At 44.8% G+C, this 14279-nt stretch overlaps 1 protein-coding gene across 1 annotated transcript in view; it reads left to right on the forward strand.

Annotated features, from left to right (window-relative positions):
- Positions 1-14279, forward strand: part of LOC137436666 (rho GTPase-activating protein 18) — a 92042-nt gene that overhangs the window by 35905 nt on the left and 41858 nt on the right. The window contains exons 2-5 of the mRNA XM_068130661.2: positions 5627-5943; positions 6235-6506; positions 10316-10433; positions 10534-10664. Coding sequence (XP_067986762.1) covers positions 5627-5943; positions 6235-6506; positions 10316-10433; positions 10534-10664 — 838 coding nt within the window. The remainder of the gene's footprint in view (positions 1-5626; positions 5944-6234; positions 6507-10315; positions 10434-10533; positions 10665-14279) is intronic.

Consider the following 14279-nt stretch of genomic DNA (forward strand, 5'->3'; position numbering starts at 1 on the left):
GTCTGTCTGTGCGGTGTCCCTCAAATATTCCTGCAGGTCGCACAATAACTGCCAGCAACCCTCTTCTGGTGAAACTGCCAAAATCAAGAATCTCTGCTCACCTTCACTCCTTCATTCCTCGTTTCTCCCACTTCTGGAACAAACTCCCTCACTCTCTTCAATCCCACTCCTCCCTCCAGGTCTTTAAAACGGCTGTTCACCACCATCTCTCATCTTACCCCATCCAAACCTTGAACTTTTCCACCCCGTTAAAGCACCCCAAATCCACCTCTTTCAATCCCCAACTTCTTTCCTGAAATTCCTAGAAGTGTTCATTTGCTTTATACCATGTACCCCTTCCTTCTCCTCAAGCCCCCCCCCCCCTTCCACAGATATACCGTTGTCCCTGCTCTCTTCTGTTGTTGTGCTTGTTGCCCTCCCTCTCTCTCCCCCTCCCTTCATTGCATGTTTTATGTGTCTGTGCATGTTTTCATGTTCAATGTGTCAGCTCTTACACGAGCCTCAATTCTGTATACAAAAATAGAAAAAAAGGAAGCCTATTGACAAAATAACTGCAGTCAAGCGCTTCCTATAGCCATGAATGAACTTCCTCCACCTCTCTACTGGCAGTTTGACCCACTCTTCTTGTGCAAACTGCTCCAGTTCTCCCAGATTTGAAGGATGCCTTCTCCCAACTGCTGTTTTCAGATCTCCCCACAGGTGTTCAATGGGATTTCGATCCGGACTCATTGCTGGCCACTTCAGAACAGTCCAGCGTTTTGTCTTGAACCATTCCTGGGTGCTTTTTAAAAATGTTTGGGGTCATTGTGCTGCTGCAAGACCCATGATGGAGACCCAGCTTTCTGACACTGGGTTGAACATTGCGCTCCAAAATTACTTGGTAATCTCCTGATTTCAGGATGCCATGCACACATTCAAGGCACCCAGTTTCAGAAGCAGCACAGAAACCCCAAAACATCACTGAACCTCCTCCATGTTTGACTGTAGGGAAGGTGTTCTCTTCTTTGAAGGCTTCATTTTGTTTTCTTTAAACATAGAGATGATGTGCTTTACCAAAAAGCTCTAAGTTGGTCTCATCTGTCCACAGGATATTCTCCCAGAAGGATTTTGGCTTGTTCGTGTGTGTTTTGGCAAACTCCAGTCCGGATTTCTCATGTCTCTCTCTCTCAGCAATGGGGTGCTCCATGGAAGCCCGTTTAATTATTTTGGCAATGGATGGTGCAAGTTGAAACTGTCGTACCTTGTGTCTGAAGGTCAGCTTGAATCTGTTTGGCAGTTGATTGAGGTGCTTTCTCCACCATTTGAACAATCCTTGGCTGCAATCTTCGACAAGTTTTGTCTTGCGGCCATGTTCAGGGAGGTTGGCTACAGTGCCATGGACCTTAAACTTCCTGATAAAATTGTGTACGGTGGACGCAGGAACATCAAGGTCTCTGGAGATGGACTTGTAGCCTTGAGATTGTCCATGCTTGGCGACGATCTTGTGTCTGACCTCCTCAGACAATTCTCTGGTTTTCTTACTTTTCTCCATGCTCATTGCAGTACACACAGTGACACAAAACAACATAATGACTCCTTTTCTCTCTTCAAACTGGTTTAATGAGTGATTTTTATATTGCAGTCACCTGCAACTCACCATAGATTAGTTCATTTCCAAAGTAAAGGAGAATCACCTGCTTGATAATCTAATTGTTTCAAACAACTTCTAAAAGGTGCCAATAATATTGTCCGGGCCATTTTAGGATTTATGTGTGGAATAAGCTAAGATTTAGTAATTTTTTCAGCTTTTTTTTGTTTTGTTCCACTGCAAACCAAAGAAATAAATATGTGGATTCCAAAAGACTTTTTAATTTCAACAATTTTCTGAAAGAAATGGTGCATTATTTGAAAGAAAATGCAAGGGTGTCAATTTTTTTGGCCACGACTGTACATGGGTGCAGATTACCATTATGGAAGGTAAACGTTTTAAAGTACAACCTTTTAATGGCCATTATGTGTTTGTGTAAATCTATTCAAACACTTTTTGGTGCAATTTTGTATGAAGCTTCACACAAGGGTGTTAATACTACACTGTATTATATTGACTGTGGAGGCCGGTGTGTTGCGAGAGCAACTCGGATAGATCACTCTACTTAGCAATTTGTCGTTAATTCAACTTAGTGCTGATTTCACTCTCACATAATTCTAAGAGCTGTCTGTTTGGCACTTTAGATTCATTGGTGGATGAAGCAGCTAACAGGGAAAGTAGCCCTGGGGCAGAGCCTTTGTGAAAGATTTGCAACAAAGTGACAAAATGTAAATGTCTGCTGGATTTGAATGCAATTTCCACCTCACCTGTAGGTTAGATAAAGATGTACAATGCTTCCATATGGGCCATCTGGTCCTTGCTTCAATACGAGACTTTTAAAATGTGGTATGAAAGCTGTGTGTGTGTGTGTGTGTGTGTGTGTGTGTGTGTGTGTGTGTGTGTGTGTGTGTGTGTGTGTGTGTGTGTGTGTGTGTGTGTGTGTGTGTGTGTGTGTGTGTGTGTGTCAGTCAGTCAGTCAGTCACCAATTTGATTCATACAGCTGCATGAAGAAGTAGATGTATTTTATTTGGCAGCTGTCGGGCACCCCTTTATATGAACTTTTCTGGGGCATTCCTTGGTTCCTCCTAAGAACACAAGGGTAGTCCAGCATGTACACGAGATTTTTTTGAATGTCCCTTCTTTTCTATACTTTGCCACATGGCACATACCATATAATGGGACATTTTCTATGCTGTTGGCATTTTTCCCAAGAATATTCATTAAAATTGCAGCTTGGTACGGTTTCCAGCAGGCAGCGCCGCACCGTGAAACGTACCAGTGAAAATGGCGTACAGCTCGGTGTCATGTCTGTCTTCATGTGGATGTAAACGTTTTCATCTTATCTTGGCCTTTTGGCTGCTACATTGCACTCAAAACCCTGCAATGATAGGAAATGGAATTTGCATGTAAACTAGATATTGAGTAAGTGTGACTGATGTGAACGTCAATAGTTAAATAAATAATGGATAAATTAGATAATGTTAAGTAAAGTGAGAGAATGGGTTCTTGCTTTGTCGACATTTCTTTTAGCTTGTCTTGATCACCTGCGGATTTGGAAATCCATTGTAAATATAAAGGAAGAGAAGTATTTGTGAAGGCTCATGCCCGTTGGTGTCCTGAGGTTTAGAGCATTTGCCCTTCTTCAGCAAGAAAAGAGGAAAATGTGAATGGAGGGAGGGTTAATTTTTGATTGTCCACTGTCTCCTGAGTCGCTACTCGTAAGTGTAGACCTTTTAACCTGGAATTTCACTCCCTTTGGCCCTTACATTTATAACCCCTTACTTATGACCCAACCCCTTTCACTTTTGGCCCCTTCTTATCATGAAATCTAAAAGAAAGTTTTTGTTTGTTTGTCTGCACGCACTAATCTCCTGAACGGTGAAAGATAGGAGGAAATCTCCATGCATGGCTTGCGGACTTCCTCTCTGGTCGTAGTCAACGTGTGGCCCTGAATGGATTTCTCTCATCTCCCCTTCCTGTTCAGGCTGGAGTTCCCCAAGGAAGTGTGCTGGGCCCTGTGCTTTTTCTGGTCTTTATCAATGATCTCTCTGACTCTCTGGAAAATCCTCTCTATCTCTTTGCTGATGACTCCACTCTCTGCCGCTCCATTCCTCTTCCCTCAGATCGGCAGTCTGCAGCCTCCTCACTCTCTGAAGACCTGGACAAAATCACAGACTGGTCAAACAAGTGGAACATGTCTTTCAATCCTGCCAAATCTCACTCTCTTACTATGTCTCTCCGAAAAGATCGACTGGACAACCCTCCCATCTACTTTCTCAACAATCCTCTCCAAGAAGTTCTGTCACTCAAGCTTTTGGGTCTCACTATCTGCCATGATCTTTCTTGGGAAAACCACATTTCCAAGCTGGCCTCCAAAGCCAGTCGCCGACTGGGCATCCTCCGTCGTGCGAAGTCCTTCCTCGGCACACCTGAGCTCCTCACCACATACAAGGCTTTCATCCGCAGCTCTATGGAATACTGTTCTCCCCTATGGGCTGGTGCTCCTGCCTCACACCTGGCTCGGCTTCACGCTGTTGAATCCAAAGCTTTCAAAATCATTGGAATCTCCCGCGATGAAGCTATCTCTGAGGGCCTTTCACTCACTCACCGCAGGCAGGTAGGTGGTCTTTCTGTCTTCTACCGACTCCTCTCCGGCCTTGCTCCCCCAGCTCTCTCTGTGCTCTGTCCCCCAAATATTCCTACAGGTCGCACAAGATCTGCCAGCAACCCTCTGATGGTTAAACTGCCGAAATCTCGGCTCTCTGCTCACCTTCACTCTTTCATTCCTCTTTTCTCCCGCCTGTGGAACAAACTCCCACACTCCCTTCAATCCCTCTCCTCCCTCCAGGTCTTTAAAACAGCTGTTCACCACCATCTCTTATCTTCCCCCATCCATAACCTTGATCTTTTCTACCCCCACTAATTCACCCCAGATCCACCTTGTTTGAAATTCCAACTTATTTCCTGGAAATCCTGGCAGTGTCCATATGTTTATACCTCTCCCACCCCCCCCCCCCCCCCTTCACATGCCTCCCCCCCTTCACATGCCTCCCCCCCAAAGCCCTCTCCCTCCCACAGATCTCTCGATGTCTCCATGTCTCTCGGTCCCTGCTCTCAAATGTTGTGTTTGTGTCCTTCCCCCTCTCTCCCCATCTTGTCTACCGCTCCCGATGTTATTTGTTTTATGTGTCTGTTTGTCTTTCTGTGATTAATGTTCGCTCTTTCACGAGCCTCGATCTTGTATACAAAAAAAAAAAAAAAAAAAAAAAAAAAAAAAAAAAACCTCGAAAACAAAAAATGTCGGGACGGGCCCCGGGAAGGTTATAGGCTAGGTGGCGAGGCCGGTCGAGGCCACCTCGGCCGGGCTGGGCCCATTTCGCAATTCAAAGCTGAGCTGAATTATAGTAGTCAATCTTCTATGGCCGCGAGTAAAAGCTGAATTATAGTAGTAAATTCATTCAAAAAGAACCTGGGCAACGCCGGGTGCTTTCGGGTAGTCATGAATAAATGGTGAAACTTCGGTGTAATGGTTAGAAATTAGAAAATTTGTTGAACCAGACTCGGTATTGTAAATGATTAGAGCATCCACTCCGAGCCTGTTTAATGATTCGAGCGTTCGGTATGAGTCTGAGAGGTTGGCGGTTCAAACCCCGGCCGAGTCATACCTTCCTTGCTTGATGTTCAGCATTTAAAAGGTTGGAGCACAGTCAATCCCCATTGGTTGGCATCCACAGGGAGGAGGAAATTCCTCTTTCAGAAATGCCCCGCTGAGTGCAGTGAGAATGTTGTCGCCATTGTTTTGGCGTCGCTAGTACCCAGAGTGCCCCAGGAACTGACGGCACTTCCTCCAAGCTCAGAGGTTTGTCTAGTCTAACAGTCCTGCGTATGTCTCATGTATTCGTCTGTATGTCCATATGTGTGTGAGAAGTGTGTGGCAGCTTCACTACAAGCCTTAGATCCTGTAAAAAATATAGAAATGACATTTATTTGTATACTCTGATGAAAGCCTTTTTGATACATGCTCAACATACCTTACCGTATCTCTTGAACTCGAGCAGGAAGAAGAGCAGGCCAAACCTGGGACAGATCAAGGATGTAGCTGCATTGCCAGCATGGCCCCAGGAGCATGGAGATAGCTGGAATGGTGAGGGAACCTCAGATTCTCCTGTTTGGAAACTTCAGGTAGAACTCTCGACATCGCGAGGGAGTGAGGCTGAAAGCAAGCCGACTCAGGAAGTTGGTGCAGGGCAAACGTTGCACCTTGAGAAAGGTGCGCAATCTGAAGATCCTGCCATGGACGACTTTTGGAGAGAGTTTGAGCACTTTAAAGAGGATCAATACGAGCAGGACGCTCTTGTTATCAGAACTCCAGAAGGTAACAAAACACTTTGATGTTCCAAAAACACAATCACTGTCCACTTAGAAATGAGAGACCTGTTGGCCGTGTGTTACATACACCATTCATTTGAACTCACTGTGCAAACAGAGTCCAAAACATCTTACAAGTCTCAACTTCTCCTCTAACGCTTATTCTTTACTTTTTTGGGGGGAACCTTTTGGTATAGCACATCAGTGCCATCTTTCAGCTCAATTTGAGACTAGACTTTTAAGCGTTCCTCTCGAGAATCCAAAGCCCCTATGCTTTCCCGGCCCTTCATTTTTCCAGCCGGAGAGCAGGAGGAAGCTTGGCTGCAGGAAGCCGGACTCGCCACACTCGTGCAGGAAGTTGGCGACATTGGTGCGACAGCTCCGAACCTTGGATCAAAGATGGCCTGCATAGATGATGGGATGGTCTTGCTTTCTACGCTCACTCGAGCCCAGGCAGCGGCCGTGTTACGCCGTCTAGACACTTATAACCAAACCGTGCGCAAGAAGAGCCGGCCGGTCACGAGGGACGTCCGAGAGATCTTCCCTTCCACTGATGTGACTGCTCGACCCGTAAGCATCGGATGTACCACGAGCTTATTTGCCGTTATACGTTTTTGGATTCCTTGTTTTGGATCATTATACAGATTGGTTGGGTACTATTATAAGTTTTTGCATTAAACTGATCATATTGGAAATACTAGATGATATGTGGGGTTCCCTTTATACGCTGCTAAATATAATTTTCCGTGGAAGAAAATGCTTTCTTAAAATAAGAAAACTTTTTTATTTTCAGAAAATATTTTCTTCCTCAGAAGATTTTGGCAGCGCAAACAAAGCAGATGATTGGCAAGGAAATCAAAATTTCCGTTCCTGCATCTTGAAGTCAATAATAAACAAGACCGAAAGTCTAACAACGGCTTGTAAAATATTGTTGTGGATATCCCGAAGCCCGTTCCGTTACAAAGGGGGGGGGGGGAGGTTAATCCCCTTCTTTCCCCCTGGGTCTTCGGGTCCACGAGGCCGAATCGCCACTTCTGGAGCAAACGTGAAAAAGGGTATCAGGTCAACGTCGCATGTACCTTTAATCCACGCTGCCACAAAAGCGGGGACCGAACCTTGCACAAGCCACGCTTAATCGAGTATGCCGAGCGGTATGCGTATCATGTGACTCATGCCGTTACTTTTATGGAACCCGATTCGAGCGGTTCTATTCGTACCATGCGAAGCCAATGGATGGAAGGGACGAGAACGGTCAAATCAAAGGAATAACACAATTGATTATTATTTACAATGATCAGGATGAAGGAAAGGGGACACAGAGCAGAAGCTTAATCGATCTTAACTTATATCCAGACACAGGGCCCACTCACGCACACGGGGAGAAGAAGAGAAGAAGTTTGCGCGCCAAACGCGCTTTGCCATCGGTCACTCCGGGGCAGCTCGCCCGGCGTGGCTCTCGGATGTTCACGGCACGTATATAGGTGAAGGCAAGCAGGAGGAGATCGCGCGTCTGTGGCCCGGCACGGGTCGTCCTCTTGAGCGTGCGATTAATACAGCGCAGGGCACGGGGTACGGGGAAAGTTCGTGTACAATCTTGATCACCGCAATTCAATGCACTCGTTCTGCGGCGCGTTCTCGTGCGTGCTCAAGCTCAACTCAACTCCACTCACTCTCACAGGGAACTTGAACTCGTCTCACAGGGAACTGTAACTCAGCACTTGAACTCACGATACTCTCCGGCTCTGACTGACGTGCACATGACTCTGACTCGGAACTCAACTTGAACTCAACTTATCTCTCGTCTCACAGGTAACTGAGGTGGGGGGGGGGGGGGCTCGGAGCAGGGTTATATGGCTCCGCCCTGGCCATACTCGAATGTTCCAAGCCCCACCTCTCATCGTCGTGGTTAGCCACTCCCCCGAGCCCTGATTGGCGGCTCGTTGTACCAGCCACTCCCTCCTGCAGCGCCTCCCTTCGGCCTCGCCAGACTTGTTCAGGCCTGCCACGTGGCATGCTATCACCAAAAGACCGCCCTACTCACGGGCCTGCTCAACGCAAAACTAACACAGGACAGGACTACGTTTACATTCACTAAGAAATAACTGAACTATCGTGAGGCTTCATGTTGTGGTGCGTCTACCTACGAGGGGGAATTATCCTTTATTCCAAAACCACAACAATATTATAAACCACAAACACACATGATTAGCTTTTTAAATAGTCGCTAATGCTGTTTATAACATTAAATAAACAAATTTGGAAGAATCCAGACATCAGTGAGGTAGGTTTTACTGACAGAACTGAGGGAAGATCTACTGTAATCTATATTATACCCCACAAGGGTTACGTACGTACCGTTTTGTTGGAGGAGACATTACGCCGATGCTTTCGATATTTGATGATCATTTTAACAATCGGTTTGTTTGTGTTTCACACTGAATGAAAAACGTAAAGGTAGAGCATGGCGATTGTGATACATGACAGGTTCGACAATATGTTCGGCCTGAACGACATTGGAATCAAAATGCCGGAATGTGGAGTCAACTGTTTGACACCATAATGACATCATACGTCATCACATCGCCCTGTCATGTGACCAGATCCTCAGCTCTGATTGGTATACGTTTGAGGGGATATACATACATACATACATACATACATACATACTGTTACGGACCGCGGATAAGATGTTAATTTGCCGAGCGGATGGCGCCGCGGCCCGAACCGTTAACAATGACTAGACCCGATTCCTTAAACGTGGGCCAAATCGTGCCACAGATATTCAATGGGGAAAAGACAAAGGCGACGGATGTGAAGAAGAAGAAGAAGAAGACAAAAAAAAAAGGTTTTAAATACGATTATTATTTATTACTATTTACAGGACCAAAGAAACCAAGGAAGAAGGAAGGATAACAAAATAAAGAAAGAAAGAGGGACGGACCAGAAAGACAGTGAAAATGCTAGCTTATCTACACAGGCTTAACTTATACCCTGGACAGAACAAACAAAAGACGGACTCACACGGGGAATTTGCAGGCAGGAATGGTCGGAAGGAGGAATAGCTTGGCGGGAGAGGAAGGTTCAGCGGGGATCGGTCGGGCTGGAAGCGGACAGCCGCCGTCAATCCTCGAGCTGGGATCGCCAAAACCGCCGCGGTTCCAAACTGCATGGCGAAGCTCCTCCGGTGCACCGTGCGCTCTCCAAAGCTGCCCCTTTGAACTCTTTCTTGGCACCTCTGTACTTGGACTCCTCTGCCGTCTCTGGCGCACTTCTGGTTTCGCACTTCCCGCAACCCTTTCTTTTCACTTCTCGACTTGGCCTCCTTCTCATCACTCCTTGGCGCACTTCTCTCCACCGACCACACCCTTCTGACGCATGCGCACGCGTTTTATAGCGCGCCTTGCGATCAAGACGCCGGCCGCTAGGACACGCCCATAGGTGAGCTCGCCTCGGCCCTGATTGGTCGCGAGGGCTCACCGACCCCGCCCTTAGAGGAGGCGTTGGCTAGGCCACGCCTTGTCCCCGGCGCGGGGCCGACTCCTCCCACCTTCTGCTCCGAGATGACCTCGTGGCTAATGGAGTCTTGCGGCGATGGAAAACCACTCGCACCGCTGGGATGAAAACGAAAGAGGACCTAGCTTATTTGACTTCGGTGCAATGGAGTGTCAATTAATGGAAGACAAATCCTTAGCCTAATACACAGAATAAGGAAATAACTGTCAACAAGGAGGAAATCTATTATTGGCTAACCGTGCTTGTATATGACCTAACTACGGGACGCCCTTTGACCTTTATACACAACTGGAGGCAGGAGGGTCCACAATAAAGCAATAAAAAACACAATAAAAAAAACACAATCCTCATATCCACAACAATACATACATACATACATACATACAGACGGACAAACACTGTTCTAGACGGCTTTGTCCTATGGGCTACGCCGTAATAACCTTCACCTGCACTTGCTAGGGTGCATACTTCCGCCATGCTGAACAGTTTACATTTTGTATCTCATTGATAGGCCGGATCTGGATGCAAACCTGAACCCAAGTCTAATCGGCTTGTTCTTGTCATCGACACAACTCATTCAACGAGTTTTTTCACAACTCGTCCACAACTTTTTGCGATATCGTGCTATATATCGTTTTTGGCCCTATCCCTCAATGGTCAAGAATCACTTGACTTAAAAAAAATTTTTGTATCCGGATCCAGATCTTCACCAGAATCGAATCGACATAACCATAACCTTTGTTGGCGGAGGCAACGACTTACTTTTGGCCAATATCCATTAAGATTTTTGATTACCGGGTATAAACTATTTGTGTTACAAGGTTGGACAACCAGCTTATTGTACAATGGTGTGTGGATCTTTTCAGGGTCTTGAAAATGGACTGCATTATGCTTTGAGAGCTTCGGCCAAGGAGGACGCGTTTGAAGAGGAAAGCCATCAGGAGGACAACAGAAATGTCCATGGGGAAAATGGAGATGGACAAGGCAATTGGCACCATCGTTACACGTTCTAGCTTTACTAGAGATAATACACTGGGCGATTCCATTGTAACCTAAAGTTAAACCTTTTCTGCTTACGTTGCAGCGTCATGTGAGTCCTCGTGGTCACGTGACTATCGCTTGGACAGAGATGACATAACGAGGGAAGATCTCAGGACAGAGGTACCATATTCAGACCAAGTGATCTCGTCTTGTGAGAGGCTTCCTCGTGATCTGGTGAGTGAGATTCAGGTATTAGTCCCCAACCGGTTCCGCCAGAGGGGTCTCTAGGTTTGATCTCTGTCTGTCTGTACGTCCGTCCCACCTGTGGTTTTCAGACTTTTTTCCCCATACCCTTTAACATATTCAACTGAAACCTGGTACGTGGTTTTATTATGATAAGTTACATAACAAGTTCGAGTTTCAGGGCATTTCGTCAAATTTTCAGAGTTATGCCTTTTTTTGGACTTAGAAAATATCACATCAGTAGGGACATGTATTACAAAGCAATTCTCACTCTTGTTACCTCCGACACTGAAGGTGGATGGCGGTAATGTTTTCAGCCCTGTCTGTCTGGTTCTTTGTCAACCTGAAATCTGAAAACGTTGCGGACGGATTCGGATGAAATTTGGTGGACAGGTTGGGTATGTGACAAAAACGAAATGATTAGATTTTGGTGAAGATCCGGATCCGTATCTGAGAATTCTTAAGTGATTCTTCACAATTGAGAGATAGGGCCAAAACGATATCTCGCACGATATCTCAAAAAGGTTGTGGACGACTTATGACAAAACTTGGTGGATGAGTTGGGTAAGTGACAACAACAAGCTGATTCGATTTTGGTTTAGATCCGGATCCACATCTGCCTATCAGAGGGATGCAAAACGTAAACTGTTCTGTCTGGGAGAGGTATGCACGATCTACTGAGTGCGATTCTAGTTGGCGAGGGTATTGCATTTGGGTCTAATGTCAAAATGATTTCTATGCTTTCTATCGAGTGCCGATGTAGTTAGTCCATCCGCTGCACAGTAGATGTGGTTTTGTAATCACTTTGTGTGTGTGTGTGTGTGTGTGTGTGTGTGTGTGTGTGTGTGTGTGTGTGCGTGTGTGTGTTTCTGTGTGTGTGTGTTTGTGTGTGTGAGTGTGTGTGTCTGTGTGTTTCTGTGTGTGTGTGTGTATGTATGTGTGTGTGTGTTTGTGTGTGTGTGTGTGTGTGTGTGTGTGTGTGTTTGTCTGTGTGTGTGTGTGTCTGTGTGTGTGTGTGTGTGTGTGTGTGTGTGTGTGTGTGTGTGTGTGTGTGTGTGTGTGTGTGTGTGTGTGTGTGTGTGTGTGTGTGTGCCTGTGTGTGTATGTGTGTGTGAGTGTCTGTGTGTTTGTCTGTCTGGGCCGTAACGTTATTGACCATTTGAGATATTGTCATCAATTTTTTTACCAAATCTTTATTTTGATAATATGGAGAAAGAAAATTAATATATTTGTCAAAAGGTCAAAGGTCAGCGTCACATAAAATCATCAGTTTTCATCCAATTGACCTGAAATTTCAATTTACCATTTGAGTTTTGTCATCAAATTTTCAACAAAGCTTTATTATGAGAATATGCAGAAGGAAAATGAATATTTTGGTCAAAAGGTCAAAGGTCAGCATCACATAAAATTGTCAATTTCATGCAATTGATGTGAAATTTTAAGAATTTGCATTCAGTTGGGTCACTGAATTGGTTCGCCAATCAAAAGCCAGAAGCTGATTGTTTTTTTTAGATGAAAAGGTCAAAGGTCATGGTTGCGTAAAATCACCAATTTTCACCCGATTTACCTGAAATTTAAACAATTTGCATATCGGGTTACTGAATTGGCTCACCAATCAAAAGGTAGGAGTCGATTGTTGTTTTTTGAGATCAAAAGATCAAGATTGCAGAAAAATCGTCATTTTTTGTCCAATTGACCTGACATTTTAAGAGTTTGCTTATTGGGTCACAGAATAATTGGTTCACCAATCAACAGCTAGAAGCTTATTTTTTTTAGATCTAAAGTCCGAAGTTCAAGGTTGCATAAAATCAAATTTATTTTTTTTTAAGACCATTATTTTGAGCATATGGAAGAAGGCGTCTGAATACAAACGGACACGGATGGGATTTGCATTTTGAGATGCTTTCTAGTTACCCTCGCAGCAGGAGAGGGTATTGCATTTGGGTCCATTTGTTTGTTTGTTACTTGCAAAATCGAAGATTTTTCAAGTATATTGGTCGGTCGGTTGTTTGTCTGTCTGTCTGTCTGTTTGTTTGTCCGCACAGAATAAATATGATTTTCTCGGCAACCGTTGGTCCGATTGACAGGAAATTTCCACCTTAGGTGCAACTCCACCTGTATAATTTTTTAATGATAATTATTATGTCATAGGTCACGTGGTATGGGCGCCATCTTGGAAAAACCGAAAAACTTTGCACCTTTGTATCTCCAAAAGTGCTGAATGGAAATAATTGAGACATCGCTCATTGTAAAGAACTCTCCATGAAGAATAAAATATATTAATGATGATGTCACAGGTGCCTCCATTATGACGTCATAATTCGACAAGTACAAAACTTCATCCGATCAAATCAAGATGAAATTTCTTGAGCGGCATCTTGGGATAAATTGGTGGAGAGAAAAAACAATGATGACGTCATCGGTCACGTGGTTTGGCCGCCATGTTTGTTTTAACACAAAAGCCTTAAGAAACACTGAAAACACATCCTGGCAAGGGTCTGCAATCTCTGATTGCTCTTTCTTGTTGTTATTGTTGTTAATACTTGTGTCATGTGGCAGCTCGGGTGAACAACGATTAAGTAGTCCTTGTTCCATGTATTAGCTGAAGGGATTTATTTCAGACTTTATAGACCAATCGAATGAGTTGGGAATGAGAACCCTGAGGTCAATCTCTGAAAGTCAATACTTTTACCCTGTTGTCCACGTGATGTCTCAGTAAGTGCGGCAACAACGGCTTCCTTCAGCCTGGCGTGGCCTCACCCTGCGACTCGCATCTACTCCATGCAGCTAGCGCCCACCGGCTTCCTTCCACGTCCACACTGATCCCGTCTCCAAAGGCAACCCTTGAGAGTGGCTGGCTGATTCAGCAGAGCTCCTTCCTCGCACTCCCGCTTCTTCCTCTTTAACCTTTTCCTCCGGGAGTGGCGTCACCACTCACTATCCACGAGTTTACTGCAACATCCCTTGGAAACTTTAAATGCTGTTTAACATTAAACTGAAATCATTTCGAAGAATTTTTAACATCAGTAAGGCAATTTTTACTTACGAAACTGAGCGAAGATCTACTGTAATATATATACTCCACACGGAGGTAATAACATGACCCTTCCTGCCCCTCCTGTGGAGATCGGGTATATCTCACCGTTTCCTATTTTTAGTGTCCACTTGACGGCATTTCCACTTTATTATATCATCTTCCTCATCGTTGAATGTTTTTCTTCCCTCTTCCTTCATTTAGTCCAGTACGACAAAAAGAGTGGTGTAGTCGTTGGCCATTTTATTCACTTCCTGACAATACAATGTCAATGGGGGTATAACCAAATAATAAATAGAAAATGAGGTTACTTGTCAAAGATACAGGTGTACAATCATTCTTATATGTCACTGTCTGCTTCATTGTAAACGGGATGAGGCACCAGTGTGCGCGTAGATTGGCGTTTTACTCACTCGCACTCTGCCATCTAATCACAGCAGCTGCAATGCGTTATGGAAGCCAAGATCAAGGAAGGTGACATCTTCTCAACACACGAGTAGATCGATCGGTATTTATTGCAAAGACAGGAAATGAATGGCTGATTTGTACTGAGTTATTCATCTAGAATGAGC

This window comes from Myxine glutinosa, chromosome 11, assembly GCF_964187855.1.
Source record: "Myxine glutinosa chromosome 11, kmMyxGlut1.1, whole genome shotgun sequence".
NCBI lineage: Eukaryota > Metazoa > Chordata > Myxini > Myxiniformes > Myxinidae > Myxine > Myxine glutinosa.